This window comes from Rana temporaria, chromosome 4 (assembly GCF_905171775.1).
Source record: "Rana temporaria chromosome 4, aRanTem1.1, whole genome shotgun sequence".
NCBI classification, from domain to species: domain Eukaryota; kingdom Metazoa; phylum Chordata; class Amphibia; order Anura; family Ranidae; genus Rana; species Rana temporaria.
The window spans coordinates 243927561-243949330 of NC_053492.1; the positions used below are offsets into that span (position 1 = coordinate 243927561).

The 21770-nt window shown below is 49.0% G+C and overlaps 1 protein-coding gene across 1 annotated transcript in view; it reads right to left on the reverse strand.

Moving 5' to 3' along the window:
* Positions 1-17260: 17260 nt before the first annotated feature.
* Positions 17261-21770, reverse strand: part of MDN1 (midasin AAA ATPase 1) — a 354267-nt gene continuing 349757 nt past the window's right edge. Inside the window, 7 exon segments of the mRNA XM_040347762.1 lie at positions 17261-18107; positions 18753-18895; positions 20453-20516; positions 20600-20714; positions 20931-21004; positions 21082-21256; positions 21552-21667. Of these exon segments, the coding sequence (XP_040203696.1) occupies positions 17919-18107; positions 18753-18895; positions 20453-20516; positions 20600-20714; positions 20931-21004; positions 21082-21256; positions 21552-21667 (876 nt within the window). The 3' untranslated portion in view covers positions 17261-17918.

Sequence of the window (21770 nt, forward strand, 5' to 3'; positions counted from 1 at the left end):
AGAGTGCAGGTGGTCAGCAGCCACCAGCACCTCCCGGAGCCTAGCAGCCAACACATCAGGGTACTGTTTGTAAAGTTCTACGGGGAGACCGTCGGGTCCGGGGGTCTTGCCCGGCTGCATGGTCTTAAGTGCTTTAAGTACCTCGTCCAGGGAGATGGGTCTGTCAAGGGTAGTCCGATATTTGTCAGATAGGACAGGGACGTCAACCTCCTCCAAGTAAAGGGCCAAGTCATCGTCGCCAAAGGTCACCTGAGTTGTGTAAAGACGCTGGTAGTATTCTGCAAATGTCCGGGTGATCTCCTCCGGGGTGTACAGAATGCCCCCGTCGGGACCAGCAATCTGGGGAACGGCCATGCCCCCCGAGCGCTCCCTCGAGAGCCACGCAAGGAGCCTGCCCGATCTCTCCCCTTGTTCAAATATACGGTGGGATTGTGCCAACAGTCTCTTCTGGGTCAGGGAAGTACGGAGTGTCATAACCTCTCTAGTGAGGGATTGCAGTGTGATATAGTGTTGGGGGTCACGGGATCGGACATACAATGCCTCCTGCGCCGTGGCAGCGTCCTCAGCCGCAACCAGCGCAGAACGCCTTTCCCTCCTAACTCGAGCTATAATAGTCTGATACTGGCCCCTGGTGAAGGCCTTGAAGGCATCCCAGACCATAGCCGGGGAGGCCGTGCCCGGGTTAGTAGTCCAAAAGTTATCTAATACTCCCGTGAATTGCGCCTCAACATCCTGGTCCGAGATCCAGAACCGTGACAGCCGCCACAGCCCGGCTCGGGTCCCCGTATCTCCCAGACTCAGCCATAGAGGGGCATGATCTGAAATACCCCTGGGGAGTATCTTAATCTCCCCGACCCTAGAGAGGACCGACTGACCCGCGAAGGCCAGGTCTATGCGGGAGAAAGAGGCGTATGAGGCAGAATGACAGGTGTAGGCCCGCTCCTGAGGGTGTCTCCACCTCCAAAGATCAGTCAAGCCGTAGGCCTCAGCCCAGGAAACCAGTCCCGGGGAAGAGGGGCCCACACCCGCCATCCTGTCCACAGCCGGGTCGGGGGCCATGTTAAAGTCGCCCAGCACTATCATATGGTCCGAAGCAAAGTCAGCTAAAATAGCAGTTATCTTATTCAACAATACCAGGGAGGCTGGGGGGGGCAGGTAGAGACCCACAATAGACCACGTCTGGGATAGGATTCTAGCATTGATAACCACATATCTGCCGTCTGGGTCCAGCGCCAGGTCCAGGAGCTTGAAAGGGAGGGATTTATTAACTAAGATGCTCACCCCTCTAGCAAAGGTGGAATATGTGGAATGATAGTGGGCGGCAACCCAGGGTTTTTTAAGAGCCAGAGTTCTACTGCCCACTAAATGGGTTTCCTGAAGAATACAAATGTGAGGGTTATGGGACCTGATAAATTGGAACACCAGTGACCTCTTAACCGGAGAGTTGAGGCCCCTGGTGTTCCAGGACATAATGTTAAGTACCGGCATGGCGAGCATCGGGAGGGTAGTGGACCGGATCGTAGAAATAAAGCTCCAGGGAAACTGGCGCCAGGGCCCGAGGCGGGTCCCACAGCACAAGACTAGACAGTGTACAACACCGTGCATGCTCAATAAAACATCTGGACATAAACTCAAAGAAAAACAAAAAACAAAATGAGTGAAAGGTAAAAAAAGCACATAGTATAACCAGCCCAGAACGGGCAACAAACCCCCCCCCCCCCACCCTGCTCAGACCCTTAAAACTGGGAAGAGCTTCCATTCCCCAGTCCCACATCAGCACGCTGGCTGCAAACGGGGGTAGATGTGCAAGAGGCGAGCCGGGGCCCACCGGATGTCCGCTTGAGCACGACGCCTCTCCGCTCCTGGCCTCTCCATATGAAATTAACAAGCAGGTGGGGCAGGACATCAGACAAAAGGGGGGAGGAAAGAACCCCATGACAGCGTTCATTGTGTCGTCCCCCCTCCCCTGCTAGGGTGCTGATCTCCTACAGTCATGCCACACCTCACATAAACATAAACCGGCGGGGGAAAAATAAAAATTCTACTCTTTCTGTTCCCTTCCCTTCTCTTTTCCAAGGAAGGATCCCCGCATGTGGGTGTAGGCTGCATAACATAGAAAGTAGGCTTAACTTAATGTTCTCCTGAGATACTCAGGGGCTCAAAACTTGAGTTGCAATGTCAGGTCATAGAAAGTAGGCTTAACTTAATGTTCTCCTGGGATACTCAGGGGCTCAAAACTTGTGTTGCAATGCCAGGTCATAGAAAGTAGGGTTAACTTAATGTTCTCCTGGGATACTCAGGGGCTCAAAACTTGTGTTACAATGTCAGGTCGTAGAAAGTAGGCTTAACTTAATGTTCTCCTGGGATACTCAGGGGCTCAAAACTTGTGTTGCAATGTCAGGTATAAACAGAGTGTCTTTGGTACGGCTCTCCAGCCATGAGACCCCTAAAGGGGGTGTGGAGTCCTCCCAAGGTCCCACCGTATGGCCCCCCCGCAGGCCTTCTAAGGCAAGGATAATAGTCAGGGGAGGGGGCCTCGGAGGGAGAGACATCCGACCGAAAGAAGGGGGGCTAAAAGCCAACAACATGGGGGTCAGAGTCTCCATCCAAGATGCGGGGGTTAGAGCAGGAAATGAGACGAGGGAGAAAACAAGGATGGTACTCACGGCTACTTGCTCAACGGTGCGGAGGTAGGGTGTCAAGCCAGTCAGAGGCCTCTCTCGGGGTGTTAAAGAACCGGAGGGATTCGCCATCTTGGACCCTGAGCCTGGCCGGGAAAAGGACGCTGTATTTGATGTTTCGGGCCCTCAGGGCTCCCTTGACCTGGTCAAAAGACTTGCGTTGCCGTTGAGTCTCAACGGAGTAGTCAGGGAAAATCATCAGCCTTGAATTCTGGAAGCGGATTTCTCCTTGCTGCCTGGCCGCCCGTAGGACCTCGTCTCTGTCCCTGAAGTTCAGGAGCCGCAGGATGAATGTCCTCGGGGGGGCTCCCGGAGGTCCTGGCTTAGGGGGAACCCTGTGCGCCCTCTCCGCGGTGTAGTGTGGGGAGAATCTCGCGTCCCGCAGAACGGAACGGAGCAAGTCCTCCACGTAGGCCGTCGGGTCCTTCCCCTCGACCCCCTCCGGGAGGCCGATGATGCGGAGATTGTTCCTCCGGTTTCTATTTTCGGCGTCTTCGGCCCTAAACTCCAAGGCCTTCACCTTAGTGTGGAGTGTGCGGAGGGAAGCCGAGTGATCGCTGGAATCGTCCTCGAGGAGCCCGATGCGTTGCTCCGTCTCCGTGACCCGAGAGCGGAGCTTGTCCATGTCCTGACGGATGAGCCCCACATCGAGCTGCACTTCCTCTATCTTGGCCGTCAGGGTGGACTGGCAGGTCGCTATGGCAGCCATCACCTCCGGGAGCCAGGATGGTCTGGAGTCCGCGGGGTCCGCGGGCGGATGAGACGCCATGCGGGAGGAGCGCGTGGTGCGCGTCTCCACGTGGTAGGCCGGAGGGGGCTGAGATACCTCCGTCTGTGGAGGGAAACGAAGCCTCTTTCCTTTACCGGACTGCGCCCGGGGGATCCCTCGCCTCATCCAGGTGGCAGCGGGCGGAAAGATATGAGGCTGCAGACCGCAGGAACGGATCTAAGGGGAGAAGCCAGCGGAGCTCACGGAGAATGCGACCGCTCACGTCGCCATCTTGGACACGCCCCAACAGTAACATTTAGGCAGGGGAGAACAATGAAAATGAGACAGTATGAACATATATATAACACCCATCTGCTGTGGCGGGTGCGTCCCGATTAGACCCTTAGAACAAACCAAGCCTGTGCTTCTGGAAAATCACAGGAAGCCTCCAACATGTTCGCCCCCCGGGGCGACCATTGGTCTCAACCAGTAAACCCCCCTCCTGGAAAAGACTGGGTCTCAACCCATCAGATAAAACTCAGCACAAAACGTGCCACTCCCCCCCCCCCCACTGGCCCTCAGACTGCCGGCGGAATCAGTCCTCCCCCATGCAGGTTTAGAAATTGTAATAGATGGTGATCATATAACGTTGGCAGCATATCTGAAGCAGTTAAGTACAACTTGATCGGCCACCCTGGGTGCATCCATCTCCAGGGCACCGCCGAGCGGGGGTATCAGCACCGTGAATGTTCCAAACCCGCATCCTGGGGAAGTTCTTAGTAGCTGTAAAATTGCCAATCTCCCCCCCTATCCACATGTAGTCAGATATGTCCCACCTAAGAAGGAAATAGGGGCAACCGCGGGAAAGGAGGGTCCAGGACCGATCCGGGGCATAAAACAGTCCTTCCTGCAGTAATCGTGGTGGGTGTCCGGCAAGTCCCTCCCCTCCCCCCAGTTTCCAAGTCACCAGAAACACATGGCAATGAGGTCGGGGAATACGGCATGTTGGATTCGTGCATGACAGAGCGGGGCCACACGGGGAAAGGGGATATCCGCCCACCTCCCACAACCCGGGGGGTAAAAGGGGGGATCCAAGCAGGGGACATGATGTCGGGAGGCGATAAAAAATTAAAGGGGAGTGAGCCGGAGCAAACAAGGGGGAGAGGAAAAAAATAAAATAAAAGGGAGGCAATAAAAAAATTAAAAGCGACCAGAAGCAGGGTGTGCATAGCAAAGGGGAATATTGGAATGTAAGGGCTCACCTCGCCAACACTAATTTCTAATCCTCTTGCAGCCTCCACGGAGATGTGGCGGGGTCTACGCCGGCTCCTCTGTGGACCAGGGGATCTGGCTCTCCTCATACCGGCCATTCCCGAGCGGGCAGTGTAGCGCTGGAGCCAATCAGGCACGTCAACAGCTTCTGCGTCCATGAAATCGAACAATGTAGGGAGATCAGCCGGGGACCGGAGGGTGTAGGAGTGTTGAGCCTTCTTAAAGGTAACGGAGATAGGGAACCCCCATCTGTATGTAAGTCCAGCATGTCTAGCGGCCTCAAGTACAGGTTTTAGGAGCGCCTGCCGTTGTAACGTTGCTCGGTATAAGTCAGGCATGATCCGGAGTACTGCCCCATCGAATTCCACATCTCCTTTCTCTCAGGCCGTTCGGAGGATCAGCTCCTTATGAGCATATTGGTGAATCCGGCATATAACATCCCGTGGTCTATTCGGGTAAACCTGTGACCTACGGTAAACCCCTCAGGCACAGGTTATTTCACCTGCTGCGGTCCTCGATCCCTTTGAGCTGGAGTTGCTGTGCAAGGATAGTGCCTGCCTGGGCTGCCTGTGTTGCCTCCACTGCCGACATCCGGCTCTCAAGGGTGGCTACCGCTGATTCCCCGGATCCCACATGGTCAGATAGTGTCCGGATCTCTTGCCACACCACCGCTATTTCTTTGGGGTGAGTCGCCCCTAACCTACCCACAATTGCCTCTATGTTCAGGCTCGGCATAGCGGGTGGCTGCATTGCTGATGAGGACTGTGGAGACTGTGTGCCACGAGGTCCATGCCCGCTAGCATCCGCCATCTTAAAGGCCGGAGAGGATCCGTTGGCGCGGGTGAGGTATTTCTGGATATCCCCGCTCCTGCCTGGCTTGGGAGGTACCCGCTGCTGTGTCTTTCCCCTCCGTTTACCAGCCGAGTACATGCCGGGTAAAACAAGTAGATATTCTGCCTGTATAGCTGGGTAAGGACGGGTCGGACCGGGAGCTCCTCAGGCACACGTCCTCACTCAGCCATGTCCAAACCACGCCCCCCTACCAAAATTTTTATAGCTTGCACATCTAGCTTTTGTCTGCCGAAAAAGTCAAATCGGCTGTCGAAAGCACCGTACTAACGATCCAAAAATCTGCAGATAACTCATCTTACAAACTTTCCCTTCTGATTTTCTTATCGTGTGTATGAGGCCTTACAATACAAAAGGGTTAGGAGGGCCCTGCTCATAAGAGCTTACAATCTATAGAATGACTTAAAGCGGGGGTTCACCCTATATTAAAAAAAAAAAAAAAAAAAAAAAAAAATTTCTTCTAGCATACAATTCAGCATAGTAGCGTGAGCTACAGTATGCCTGTCTTAATTTTTTTATCCCCGTACTCACTGTTATATCGTACATAGAACATTCCGACTGCCCACGGGGAATGGGCGTTCCAATCCAGACGGAAGGTGATTGACGGCCGGCTCTGGCGCGTCACGCTTCTCCGGAAATAGCCGAAATAGGCTTGGCTCTTCATGGCGCCTGCGCATAGTGTGTGCGCAGGCGCCGTGAAGAGCCGAGACCTACTCCGGCTGTCTTCAGGGAGCGTGACGTGCCAGAGCCGGCCGTCAATCACCCTCCCTCTTGAAAGGAACGCCCATTCCCCGCGGGCAGTCAGAATCTTCTATGTACGATATAACAGTGAGTACGGGGATAAAAAAAATTAAAGACAGGCATACTGTAGCTCGCGCTACTATGCCGAATTGTATGCTAAAAAGTTGTTCTGCAGGGTGAAACACCGCTTTAAGTTGTCTACAAAAAAAAAAAAAATATTTAAAGGACAACTGTACATTAGATGCCCACCTTCCTGAGTTCAGCTCATCTGGTTGATTTCTGACCTCTGTCTCCGCTCCAATAATCTATACTTTGCAGCCACAGCATGAAGAGGACCTGGTCTTTTAACATGACCAGATGCTTAGTCATAATGGGGAATGATTGCACATCTTTAAAGTCTAATGCCGCGTACACACGATCAAAAATTCTGATTTTTTTCTGATGGAATTTTGGCTCAAACTTGTGTTGCATACGCATGGTCACACCAAATACTGACCGTCAAGAACACGGTGATGTACAACACAAAACATGAAGTTTAATGATTCCAAGCATACGTGTTTTTGCGCGTCAGACGATTGTAATTTCCGACAAGAACTTTTCCCGTCGGAAAATTCAAGAACCAGCTCTCAAAGTCAAAGAAAAAGTCAGATGGAGCCTACACACGGTCGGAATTTCCGACCAAAAGCTCACATCGAACTTTTATTGTCGTAAATTCCGACTGTGTGTACAGGGCATAAGTCAAGGTTTTCTGTCACTTAAAATAGCTTGTTTGGGCCAAACTTGCACAAACTATTTCCTGCTTTATCATATACTGTATGTCCGTTACATACGAAAGCAGTGCTGTGTCCCAAAAGCATCTCGGGAGACTTTCTACCTGATGCTGTAGCAAAATCGTGTCGGGCTAAGTGCTTTTCAGCCATTCAAAGAAAGCCTTTAATTTTTCTCAATTAGGGTCAGCTTTGGTCCAAGCAAATTATTTAACCCCTTCACACCCACCACCTCCCGGATCTTCAAGAGCTCTAAGAACTGCCAATTCTGACACTTCACAGGAACACGGATCTGTGCTGACAGAAAAGCAATCTGCCTTGTTTACATACACATGCCTCTGTACAGAAAGATCAGTGTGTGACGGCGGACATCGAGTCCATGGGTCCTGCTGTGTAAAATCACAGTGGGAGTGAGCCACCGGCAGGACACACTTACACCCGATACCTGGAAGTGCAGAATCACATATATATATATATATATATATATATATATATATACACACACACACACACACGTGATTTAGCGCAGCGTGGTCGCCCTGGAGCAGTAAATGTGCTATGGGGCTGTTGGCAAGTGGCTGAGGCCTCATGCACACTTGGTGTCAAAATGTCACTTCTAACTTTGCTCCAAGCTAGCCTATGTGTCCTTGGAGACATAGGGGTAGATTCACGTAGATCGGCGTTTCTTTGTGCAGGCGTAACGTATCCTATTTACGCTACGCCTCCGCAACTTTTACAGGCAAGTGCCGTATTCTTAAAAGAAAGTTGCGGCGGCGTAGCGTAAATAGGCTGGCGTAAGCCCGCCTAATTCAAATTGTGAAGAGGTGGGCGTGTGTTATGTAAATTAGGCTTGACCCGACGTGATTGACGTTTTTCCCGAACGGAGCATGCGCCGTTCGTGGAATTTCCCAGTGTGCATTGCTCCAAAGTACGCCGCAAGGACGTCATTGGTTTCGACGTGAACGTAAATGACGTCCAGCCCCATTCACGGACGAATTACGCAAACGACGTAAAAAATTCAAAATTCGACGCGGGAACTACGACCATACTTAACATTGGTACGCCGCACTTACGCCACCATATAGCAGGGGTAACTTTACGCCGGGAAAAGCTTAACGTAAACGGCGTAAATGTACTGCGTCGGCCAGGCGTACGTTCGTGAATTCGCGTATCTAGCTGATTTACATATTCTAGGTGTAAATCAGCGTACACGCCCCTAGCGGCCAGCGTAAATATGCAGTTAAGATCCGACGGCGTAAGAGACTTACGCCGGTCGGATCTAATAGAAATCTATGCGTAACTGATTCTATGAATCAGGCGCATAGATACGACCAGCCGGACTCAGATACGACGGCGTATCTGGAGATACGCCATCGTATCTTGTCTGTGAATCTACCCCACAGGCTTTTAGAGGCAGGAGCATTTGGAGGCAGAAAAAAACCCATAATTTGCATGTTCAGGAGAGGAGCATTTGAGTAGAAAAAAGTCAATAAATTTTTAGCACTTTTTCATTCATTAATTTGATTTCACTGGCCAGTCTATAACTAATCAATTAGTTATAAATTATTTTGGACAATGAAATTAATTAGGGATGCACCAATACCATTTTTCTTAACACCATGTACAAGGGCTGATACATTTTTTCTAAGTATTGGCCGATACCAATTACAGATATCTATTGCCTAGGAAAAGTAGGTAGAGGGGTGGTTATTAGGGAGATGGGTGAGGCAGAGGGGAGTAGAGGGGTAAGTGAGGGCAGGGTAGTTGAGGCTGGGATGAAAAAGGCTGTGATCGCTGAGGGGAAGGGGAATGGGAGGGTCATTGGGAGACATGGGGGCAGAGGTGACAGCTGATGGAGTGAAGGAGCAGGCAGAAGTGACTGCAGACATAATACAGGAGACAGTCAGACTGCAGACACGATACAGTTGACAGTCAGAGACTGCAGACATACTACAGGAGACAGCCACAGACATGGTACAGGAGACAGTCAGAGACTGCAAACATGCTACAGAGACAAAGGCATGGTGCAGGAGATGGTCAGAGACTGCAGACATGCCACAGCAGACAGTCACCATCTGCAGACATACTACAGGAGACAGTCAGACTGCAGACATGCTACAGGAGACAGTCAGACTGCAGACATGCTACAGGAGACGGTCAGTGACTGCAGATGTACTATAGGAGATGGTCAGTGACTGCAGGCATGGTGCAGGAGACGGTCAGAGACTGCAGACATGGTACAGGAGACGGTCAGAGACTGCAGACATGGTACAGGAGACGGTCAGAGACTGCAGACATGGCACAGGAGATGGTCAGAGACTGCAGACATGATACAAATGATGTGGTAAAATTGCAGTCAGTGTACACAGCTCTGGGGAAGCATGTCCTCTCTCCCTCTAGAATACACCTGTGTGATCCCTGCCCCCTCCTCAGTATGCAGTCATCGCTGGAGCTCTGCTCACTTACATTAGTAGTGTCCTGGTCTGGATTGCACTCAGGTCCCCTCAGACTCCCTGCCATCCAGCTCAGCAGCACTGTACTGGTCCAGTTTCCTCAGACTCCAGGCCCTTTCGTTGTAAGTGGGAAGTAGGTGGTGGTGGAGCAGCTCAGGAGGAGGGAGTTACATCCTCCTCCTCTGTAGGCCGGGACCTCCATGCACCTGATTGGTTGCTAAACAGGCCCAGCAACCAATCATTTTCACAGGCGGGACTTAGACAAGCTGGAAGTTCTGCCACTGGTGCAGGCTTTTACCCCACATTAAAGGCGGCAAGGTGTCACCCAGGTGCAGTACGGACCCCCTAGCAATGCCACTGGGAGGAGGAGCATCCAGAGGAGACAGCCGGCCAGAGGAGGAGGTATAGGCGTTACGTACCGATACTCACCAAAATGCCTAGTATCAGCACCGATATCAGTAGCCTAAAACTAATGAATGCCCAAACGTCTGAATGCACCTAAATGTGTTTGCAAAAAAAGTCTTCAGAAGAACTGAGCAAACACCCAGTGTACATGAGGCCTAAAAACTGAAGTTTAGGTAGGAATTTTATTGCATGGTTACATTGCTCCAGCTTGCACCAATGTAACAATGCATATCTCATACCTGACTGATCACTGTGTAAGCTGTAAATCACTGTAGTAGTCGCCACTACTCTCTGATTGGACAAGGTGGAGATCGTGGCATCAGTACCCCTCTTCTTCACCTCCTCTAATGAAAGGACATCTTGTATTCTTTGGAACAATATAGGGCTCTCTTTGAATAATGATGCTGCAGAGTGAGCTGTGGTTATTATGCAAAATTGCAGTCAATCGGCACTGTACCTGTAAGACTGTTACTGTCATTGTAGCGATATATGCTGGATATACAGAATACTGGAAGTCTCTCTTGTCCGAGTACTTGTGCAAATGCTCCGATGCTTAATCCGATACCTTGGCAGCCTCACGGTTCTGCGGTGGGGGCAGTTACAAGCACCAATCTCCCTGTACAGCTTTCAATAAAGCAGATGACAGCCGCTTCTCCTCCTCCAGCTGTTTAATTGAAAGCCATACAGGGAGATTGGTGCTTGTAACTTCGCCCACCGCTGCACAGATCACCCTTGACTGTCCCGTGTCCTTCAGCTCTGTGGGACCTCCGTGTCATCCTCCATTCCTCCCCTGTCCCAGATCTGTCAGGATGGAGAGCGAAATGGATTTTACTCACCGTAAAATCCATTTCTCTGAGTTCATGGACGGACACAGCAGCAATTGACCTTAGGGTATTATCCTCCCTTTTAGGAGATTGACTAGGCAGAAAAAAACAGCATGTTAAGTGTTAAACACTCCACACAGCATAGTACCTCCCAGGGGGCGGTTCCCCCGGGTTCAAACCCCCATTATCTGTTCTGCAGCCTCAGTTCATAAACAAGCAGTACAAACAAAGGAGGGGTGGGTGCTGTGTCCGTCCTTGAACTCAGAGAAATGGATTTTAAGGTGAGTACAAAAATCCTATTTTCTCTTTCGTTCATTGACGAACACAGCAGCAATTGACCTTAGGGACGTCCCCAAGCAGTGTCAAAAAATCGAGGGGTGGGAAAACATAGCAAACCAACTTCACCCCAAACAAACCAGAGTTCCTTAACGGAGGAACGTCAACCTTAAACAGCCGCCTGCAAAACCTTGCGGCCAAAGGAGGCATCTGAAGATGCACTCACATCCACCTTGTAAAACTTTGAGAAGGTGTGGACTGACAACCAGGTCACTGCCTTACACACCTGTAAAACAGACACCTGATGGCGGAAAGCCCAAGAGGCACCAATCGCCCTGGTCGAATGCACTGTAACCAGGAAGGGGGGGCACCCGCCCCTTTAGGGTATAGGCCTGAAGCACGACCTGCCTGATCCACCTAGAAATGGTGGCCGACAAGACCGCCAGACCCTTTTTAGGACCAGTCACCGACACGAACAGTGAATCCGACCTCCAAAACGGAGCTGTAGCAGACAGGTACACCCGTAGGGCCCGAACCACGTCCAAGGAATGCAACACTGCCTCTTTTGGGTTTGCCGGCCGAGGACACAAGGATGGAAGAACAATGTCCTTATTAATGTGAAAGGCCGAAACAACCTTAGGAAGGAATGACGGCTGCGGCCGCAGCACCACTTTATCCTTGTGGACGACCAAGTAAGGGGCCTTGCAAGACAAGGTCGCTAACTCAGAAACCCGTCTGACCGATGTAATTGCCACCAGAAAAAACACCTTCTGGGAAAGAGTCAATAAAGGGATTTCCCTAATGTCCTCAAACGGAGACTGTTGAAGCACCGAGAGGACTAAATTCAAGTCCCATGGAGGCAGTGGAGGACGCACAGGAGGGGCCACATGTCAACGTACGCACCAGCGAGTGCGCCGCCAAGGGTCACTAAAAGAAGAAAACCAAGGCCGAAATCTGCACCTTAATCGTACTTAAGGCGGAGCCCGATACACTCCACGCTGTAAGAACAGCAGAATCCGGGACATCACGTATTCACGGGGGTGCCAATTAATCTCCTCACACATAGAGATGTAAGCCTTCCATGTACGATGGTAAATCTTCCGTGAAGTAGACTTCCGCGCCCGCAGCATGGTAGAGATCACCGAGTCCGACAGGCCTCGATCCCTCAGCACCTGGCTTTCAATAGCCACGTCAGTAAAGCCAACAACTGTAAAGCAGGATGAAAAATAGGACCCTGCGACAGAAGATCCTCTCGCAGAGGCAGGCGCCAAGGAACCTCTGCCACCAGATGCACCAGATCTGCGTGACAGGGATGACGAGGCCAATCCAGGGCGATTAGAATTGTTGGAATCCCCTCGGCTTCCACTCTGCGCAGCAGACGAGGAAGAAGCTTCAGAGGAGGGAAGGCGTAGATTAGGCGATAGTGACCCCACGGCGCCAACAACGCATCTGACGCGTCTGCCCACGGGTCTCTTGACCTGGCCACGAACCGTGACACCTTCCGATTGAGACGGGACGCCAGAAGATCCACGTCTGGAGTGCCCCATCTCAGACACAGACTCTGAAACACATCCGGGTGTAGTGATCATTCTCCTTGGTCTAGCGTTTGGCGACTTAGATAGTCGGCCTGCCAGTTCTGTACCCCCAGAATGTACACGGGCGAAAGAGCCGGAACGTTCTTTTCAGCCCACCGAAGGAGGTGAGCGACTTCCGCCAATGCAGCCGTTGATGATTGACATACGCCACAGCCATGGCGTTGTCCGACTGGATCCTGACCGGGCGGCCCTGCAGTCTCAGAGACCACTTGGATAGGCACAGCCTGATCGCCCGGAGTTCCAGGACATTGATTGGCAGACGGGACTCTTCCCGAGTCCAGCGCCCCTGGGCTGACTGGACACCCCCCCAGCCGGAGAGACTGGCATCCGTCGTGACCACCGTCCAATGGTACAGCAGAAATGATTTCCCGGCCCGAAGTATCGGGAGTACCCGGCGACCCCCCCGGACTTGGTAATCCAGAGACGAAGGGAGCTTGTCCCAACGCGACAGAATTTCTCTGTAACACTCGAGTGTGGAATTAAGCATACGGAACCGCCTCGAAGGAGGCCACCATCAGACCCAGAACTTGCATGCAAAAGTGAAGCGACGACCAATTCTGGGTCGCCAACCACTGCAACGCAGATTGCAGAGTGTGTAGTTTCTCTGTGGGAAGGAAAACTCTCGCCTCCGAGGAATCCAGGACCAACCCCAGGTATTCCAGGCGCTGAGACGGTACCAACACCGACTTCTGAACATTTAGCAGCCAACCGAATTCCCATAGGGTCTGGCAGGTGATAGACACTTCCACCTCTAACTCTGAGCTTGAAGAAGCTCTCAGAAGAAGATCGTCCAGGTATCCTACATAAGCGACCCAGCGCTGCCTCAGCAGGGCCAGAATCGGAGCAAGCACCTTGGTGAAAACCCTTGGCGACAAAGCCAGGCCGAAAGGGAGGGCCACAAATTGAAAGTGGTCCTCCCGACCGCAGAAATCTCTGGTGCTTTGCGCATATGGGGATATGCAGGTACGTGTCCTTGATATTCAAGGATGCCAAAAAATCCCCCTGATGGAGTGCCGCCACTACAGAGCGAACCGACTCCATCCTGAACTTTTGCACTTTGACAAAACAGTTGAGGCCCTTGAGATCCAGGATTGGATGGACCCCTTCCTTCTTGGGGACTACAAACAGATTGGAGTAAAACCCCTGAAACCATTCCAGTAAAAGAACCAGCACGATCACCCCCCTGACCAGCAGATCCTGAACAGCCCCAAACAGGGCCTCCCGACGACACGGAGGAAGCTGGAGGTTGGAAGGAAAAAATCTGTTTGGCGGACGAGAGAAACTATCTTGTACCCCGAGTAAACTACTTTGCAAACCCACCGGTCGGAAAGAAGAGACCTCCACCAAGCCGCAAATTTGCGAAGCCGGCCCCCACCCGAGAGACGAGCAGGGGCAGACCTTCATGCGGAAGCAGGCTTGTTGGGCTTGTGGAACCAGCGGCGCTTCAGCCCTTCAGCGGGCGCCTTAGCGCCCTGGGAATGTTTACCTGCCACACCGGGCGGACGAAAAACGCTTGGGGGCGGTAAAGGAGGGCCCCTGCCTACGGCGAGGCTCCTTCCCTTTACCAGATTGTGGGAGAAGAGTGCTCTTACCTCCCGTGGCATCTTTTATGTCATCCAGAGAAGCCCCAAAAAGCCGTTTACCCTTAAAGGGTAAGTCCACCAAGGCCTTCTTAGAAGACTGGTCCGCAGAACACTTCAGTCAGACAAGGTGGCGCAACACCACCACGTAGGCCGAGGCCCTGGAGAGCAAGGGAAGCGTATCCAGGGCCGACTCACAGACAAATTTTAGGCCCTGCACCAACTGGTCGGCCAGCGCCACACAGTCCGGAGGGGCATCATGCTCCTCCAACTCCTGAAGCAACAACTTTGCCAATTCGGTAAGTGTCTGACACTAGAGCCCCGGCCAAGACCGGTCTCACCGCCGACCCCACCCCTATGAACATGGAGCGGGCCACAGCCTCAGCTCTCCTATCTGCGGGGTCCTTGAAAGCGGGAGCCCCTTCCACAGGCAACGTGGTCGCCTTGTTCAGCCTGGACAGGGGGGTCCACTGACGGAGGAGAGGTCCACTATTTCAGGAAGTTCTCCTCAAAAGGGTAACGGACTGCAAAGCATTTCGGAACAGAAAAAAAAAAATTGCGGCCCATCCCATTTCTTGTACAACATTTTTTCCAGATAAGGAACACAAGGAAACACTTTTGCAGTGCGGGCCGGCTTGCGGAACCCAAAAGGGACGGACATCTCCGATGTCTCCGCCGAATCCTCAATTTATTTGAGTATTCCGCACCGCAGTGATAAGAGCTTCCACTATCATGCGCTGACCCTGAAGCAGTCATTCTCACTGTCCGTGTGGACTAGGCCACAGTGTGCGGGGACTGCCCTGTCATCCGCCGGCTCAGCGGGGATCAACAGAGCGATCCCCGCTGAGCAAGCAGAGGTTCACGGGGCAGATCATTACTGATCCGCCCCATGTGAAAGGGGCCTAAGTCTACGGTCCTCAATGTTGCCCGTTTTTGTGCTTCTTCAAAAAGCTTTAACAGCACATCTTGGAACCCCACCCTGTTTTGAAATCTTTGCCTGGGAGAGACCTTGTATCTTGTTGCTGTGCTCAATCTTGCCATGGTGTATGATCTGTGACATGAAAGTGTCTTCCACAACCTCACCTTTTGTAGCAGCAGTTTCTGTTTCAGCTAATAACTGTTTCAACCTACATAATAAATTGATGACTATTAGCCCTGCCTGGTATAATTGATTATTCATACACCTGACTCTAATCCTACAAAATTCCTAACTTTGTGCATGTGTACATTGTGTGCAGGTGTAAGAATTAATGCTAGTGTGCAGCCAAAAGCTGGATCACTATTTTAAAGCAAAGGTAAAAAGCCCAAAAAAATAAAACAAATTCAACCACCACATCTAAGAATTGGTGAGCTGCAATTTAACACATTTTTGTTTTGGGTTCAATACTATACTATACTAGTAATGGCAGCGATCTGCGATTTTTTATCATGATTGCGATATTGCGGCGGACACTACTTTGAGACCATTCACATTTATACAGCGATACATGCTATAAAAATGCATTGATTACTGTATGAATGTGACTGGCAGGGAAGGGGTTGACCACTAGGGGGCGAGGAAGGGGTTAACTGTGTACCCAAGGGGAGGCGACCGATCCGTGTTCCACTGTACTGGGAACACACCATCGGTCTCCTCTCCTCCGACAGGACGTGGATCAGGGTCCTGCCATGTTCACAGGCAATCGCAGTCGCCCAGCGGACATTGGCACACGCATCGGGTGTCAAGTGACGCGGCCCTCTAGAGGCTCAGGAAGAAAAAGACGTCATATGATGGCAGCCTGGAGGGACAAAGGGTTCCTGCCGCCGTCATATCACAATGTGCGGTAGGGAAGTGGTTAAAGAGGCTGTGTCCCATACTGTATGACTAAGAAATTAGGATTTGTCAGAGTACATTATGTGACACAGGTCTATCCCCTCGGTTTTGTAGCAAGCATTAGGGAGATCACAAGAACAAAGTATGGCTGGAAGTTGGACTGGTTATGTAGAACAATGTCCTTGCAGTCTTTTTTAGCCATTGTCCAGCTGAAAGTGGCTGCATATAACCTTGTTGTAATGATTAAGAGAATAATGTACTCCAAGAAATTGATTTTCTGGACTAGTCAAAAACCCTACTTTTATTGCACTTGGGCATTTGTGTGTGCCTTGTGTGGCAGCTGAGCACCATTTCTTCTGCTACTGCCACCTCTACCTCTTCTCCACCTTGGTGGCATTTTTTCAGTTTGGTGATGTCACAGTTAAAGGAGTTCTCTAAGCTAAAACTTTTAACCCCCGCTGTGCCCGGGCTGTAAAACTATACAAAATAAACTTTCACTTACCTGCCTACGATCCCCCGTTGTTCCGATATCGCCGTCCCGTTCTCCGGTCCCGGTCTCTTCCACTTCCTGCGGGTCGGTGACTTACAGTGCGCTCAGCCTATCAGCGGCCGCGACGGGACATTGCTGCGGCCGCTGATAGGCTGAGCGCACTGTGAGTCACCGACCCGCAGGAAGTGGAACAGACCGGGACCGGAGAACGGGACGGCGATATCGGAACAACGGGGGATCGTAGGCAGGTAAGTGAAAGTTTATTTTGTATAGTTTTACAGCCCGGGCACAGCGGGGGTTAAAAGTTTTAGCTTGGAGAACTCCTTTAAAGGGGAAGGGCAGTTTTACCCTCCCAACACATTTTTAGCCACTTATCAACATGTGGATACCTTTTGCTACTTTTTAGGCGACTGAGCTCTGCTGTGCCTTTTTTTTATATTTTCTACTGTTCTCTTTCCAGTTGGGCTTGTCATGCAGTTTTCTTCACACATGCTCACCTTGCGTTGTGTGCTCCCTGCTGTTCTGCTCACGTCCACCAACTGTATTTTTACTTTGGTCGTCTGGCGAGTCAAAGACAGTGTATGTCATCTTCCTGGCTTAGCAACCCGCCTGCTCTATATTGGCCTGGAGATCCCGCCCAGATTGCAAGGCACCTGGCACAAATTCACAAGCAGTCAGACGGGTAGCACAACTCAAAGCCTTTCACTTTTGTAGCTGCTGGCTTTTAAAATTTTAACGGTGGAGCTCCGCTTTAAAACCGATTCAACTATGGCCACTTTCTGTGTTTTCAACAATAGAAGTCAAATTATTAAGAATGATCTTTATTAGGCTGCATAGCTATTAGGATAGAAAAACAGTATTGTAGATTTCTGTCAAACCTTTACGTCCTAATAATAATAATATTATACAAAATGTGCAGACTTCACAGTATAATGTCGCCATTTACAACAATACATTTCACAGAGGATGGATAGACAATTTAGGCCACAACTAAACTAGAAATATTTCAGTTCTCTGATCAAATGTTTAAGTGAACTTTGGCTTACTAAAAAAACAAAACAAAAAACTCAATAATAAAACATTGATTTTTGTTTTTTTTAGAACGAGAAAGATACAAACATGGTCTACGCCTCTACATATTATATTACTTTACAGTCTTTACTGCATTTAGCAGTGGGAAAGATGTATGATACAGTGTTTTGTTAACGTACATAGAGGGAAAGCTGATGGTATCCCTTAACTTGCTGGAGGTATGTGATTTTCTTAGCCAAGAGGTACATTATGTCACTGAGTGCAGAGCTTGTTGCAATGCTGAAATTACTTGACCTGAGCTGCAGGCCACAGAAAAACTCAATGGAACTGCAGGATGTTGCTTTGTATAAGGGTCCTTGGTGCCTCTTCTGGTCTCTTATCCAGACAAGTGGTGTAAAGCTCAGACTGCTGTGCACGTATGAAGACATAGATTACACATGCTCTGAGGTAGTCACCAATTCAAACCACTGCCTGAGGGCATCGCTAAGGGTTTCCGGAAGGGAGTTCACATCTCGAAGAATGATGTAGAATGGAAATGGAAATTGCTCCATATAAGATATCATTTTTGGCATTTCTTTCGGATTGCTAAAAATCGGCACTTTTATATCCAGGATGGAATCCTAAAAAAAAAAAAAAAAAAAAACTTGTTAAAAAGGTCAAATGTAATTAGAGTGCTTATAATTTACATATTCAAATTTTAGCTAAAGATATGTGGCCATATCTTGATGTGTGTGTAAAAAAAATATAATAGGTTAGTTGCATCACGTAAATGATTGACAAGATCTTCTCAGACATGGTTAAGACTTGGCTAAATAAACAAGGGTTACAGTAAGGAAAGCAGTAATACGGCAAGCGTCTAAATGTAATCTTAATAAATCTAGTGGCAAATATACTGCAAAGGTGGCGGTAGAGAAAAGGTTGCTCTCAGCAATGTGCGCTAAGGTACATTGGAAGTCTAATATTCAAGGCCCACTAATGTCCAATGTGCCTCCATATTGCACAGAACAGGGGAAGGAAAAAAAAAATTTCACCTCTGAAGTGCACCTTTATCCAGCTGTGCGTCATTGAAAATATTAGGTTGTGTATGGTTAAGGCAGATAACTCACTTTCACTGAAATGTTTGCCCGGAAAATAATGAAATGGCATAGTCTACATAAAATGTTCAGCTAGTCCCAGAGACTCAAAGATTAAAAATACTGTACAGAACATTTTCAATAAAAAAAAAAAAAAGCACACAAAAAATGCCTTAGAGATATTGGCTTTACCTTGGACGTTGGGTTATCCAAGATTATAAATATAATAAAGATGTTTGCATTGCGGGCTACTTGTACGGCATTTGTGACACGGTCCTTTCCTTCCACAAATATTCCTCGTCCATCCGACACAATTATGAGGAGCTGGGCAGTTTCTTTAAGGAAAATACAAAATACATACGTCAGTAACACCAAAACACTAGTATTGGCACTAGAACTGTGGGCAGAAGAATAACACTCCAAAATAGTTGCAAAAGAGATCTCTCCCTCTTGACAGGCTCCTGCTGCTGTCAATTACAGCCAGTGAGGAAGGAGCAGGGGCGGGGCCTTGCTCAGGAGCAAGCATGCATTAGTGACCCCTAAAAGCAAGCAGCTTGCTATGGGGGTGCTCAACTAGAGTAGGTATAGAGTCAGGCGTGCCGGTGGGGGACCCGAAAAATAAGGAGGATTGGGGCTGCTATAAGCAATTACCTAAGTAACAATCAAGGAAAATCACATTATACCACATCTTGGAGTACAATACAAAACAAACTGTTGAGTATTCACAGACCCTGGTTTATAGGCTTTACCCTTAGATGTTTGGGACACTGGCAAGCATTTGAAGGTATGTCTCCAACATGTCCCCCCTATAACCTTCCCATAAGAGTCCAGGAAACACACTCCAACCTGGGCATGTAAAAGCGGAGGAGCACCTAGGGAATGGTGGAAGCAGTATGTCCCCTTGCGCATTTTTGAGGGTAGGACGAATAGGCAGTTTTGTCTTCCTGATAAAAGCTTTTGCTTTGAGGTGGACTCTAATGGATCTGATTACATCTAAACAGTGAAAAGCAAGCACCTTTGGTTGCTTACGAGGCAGGGCACAAAGATGGCATGACTAGGTCTTCCCTGAGGTAGATTACTACTGCTTTAAGAGGAATAGATCATCTTGGGCATATGACTACCTTGTTGTTGTGGGAGAATGATAAATGGCTCTTTAGAACAGAGAAACACCAAGACCCCTTTCACACTGGGGTGTTTTTCAGGCACTTTTGGGCTAAAAATAGCGCCTGTAAAGAATTTTCCAGATGGGCTCAAATGGTGGTTTCTGCAGGGAAAAAATGCACAGGGTGCTGTAAGAAGGGCCCTATACAAGATACATGTTGAATAATTAAGTACACTGGGGCGGTAAGAGCGTCGGCGGTAAAGCACCGATAGTTTAAGCGGCACTTTACCTTAGTTTTAACCCCCACTAGCAGCCGAAGAAGGGGTTAATACTGCTGTGTAGTACCCGCTGCTGAAGCACCTTGCAGGCGATTCGGCAACGGTGACCATTTATTTTAATAGACAGGGGTGTTGTAGAAAACGGTGCATACACCGCGCCTAAACCACTCCAAAGATGCTGCTTGCAGGATGTTTTCTTTTTAATATCCCGCAAGCGCACTGCTCCAGTGTGAAAGCTTTGGCTTTTACACTGAAGTGACAGGAGAGGCGCTTTACAGGTGCCATTTTTAGCGCTAAAACACCTGTAAAGCACCTCAGTGTGAAAGTGGCATACACCCCTAAACTTTTGGCCACAGCTGTATTTCCAGAATTCTGACAGGTGTATCTCTTAACAGTTGGAAAAAACTACTCGCTATGGTAAACATAATTTAAAGTTGGCCCAAGGGATGGTATGAAGATTACATTGACTTCACATTACTTTTAGCTACTCATATGTGAAAGATGGAGCTCACCTGGATTAGTGCCCAGAGAGAACCGTTGCGCAGCTTCAAACATGGGGACTGAGGACTCCAAAAACTGCACAAAAACAGAAAAGTATTTACATTAGACTACACATCTCAAAAAAACAATCTCCTAACCAAAACATTCTGCTATATTACCTGGGCAAGCAAAGTCTTCTTTTGCTGGAACTTGCACTGACTGAGGATCCTGGATCCAGACAGCTCGCTAAATTGTTCATGGAAAGGATGTAAAAGCTTGACGCTCTCTCCAAAACTAAATGTAAGACATGGTTAGTGTGAGAATGACCATAGTATACAAACAACTTTGTTTAACATTCTTAAATGCTAATCAAGTTGAGCAAATCTTGCCTACATAATTCAGTCATCAATTTGTATTTCTAGTGCTGGGTTCTGTCTGCAAATGTAATATTCCAAGACCAAAAGTAACATTTGACAAGTGACTAACTAGTAGGGGAGGGCAGATACAAACCTATACACAGCAATTTGTCCCACTTCAAGTAGAGTTAATGCATTTCCAATCACAGCCAATGCTTCATATGCCAGCTGAAAAAAGAAGGAAATTATTGTAATTCTAACTAAACATCAGACTGGGAGAAATGTGCTGCAAGTACACAACCAACCTGTTTAGAATGGTTATCAACCATACTGGCAGAATCATCAATAGCTAGACAAATCTGGTACTGACGCTTGCTGGGTTTTGTTCTCCTCAGCCAAATTTTGTCTTTTCTAAACTGACTGGCAATGTATGGAATCACCTTCCGCATATTCAGCCTCTTTCCCGTCCGATAATCACCTCTATAGAGTGAAGCAGATGTTTAGGAGATTCAAGGAGCCATTTAACCAGTTCTTTCACATGCAAACAGTTATGACAGTATTATATTAGTGTCTGGGAATATTAAGGGATTGCTCCAAAAAAACACCCGACTGCTTTTTTTGTCAGCAATGTTACAATAGCAAACCCAAATTTAAGGCTAAACATCAGCATAAATTAAAGGATTAACATTTGTTTTGTCTAGGTAACAAGGTCCTCTGTTTACAAATGGTCTACATTTGTTTTTTTTGTACGTAAACATTACAACATTTTACTTACTTCAGCTTGGCTGCCTGTGTTGGCTCCAATATGAGCCTCAGTTGCTCGCACAACTGCTGAGACAGAGAACCAGTGAGCAGGAGGTATCTCTGCCACATTTCAGCTGCTGCTTTCTCCTAAAACAAAACAGAAATAGCAGCTTGTTGTTACAAATAATAAGCCACGGAATGCAAAACTACGATTTAAAAGGGTTTCTCTAGGGAAAACCAGCAATGACAT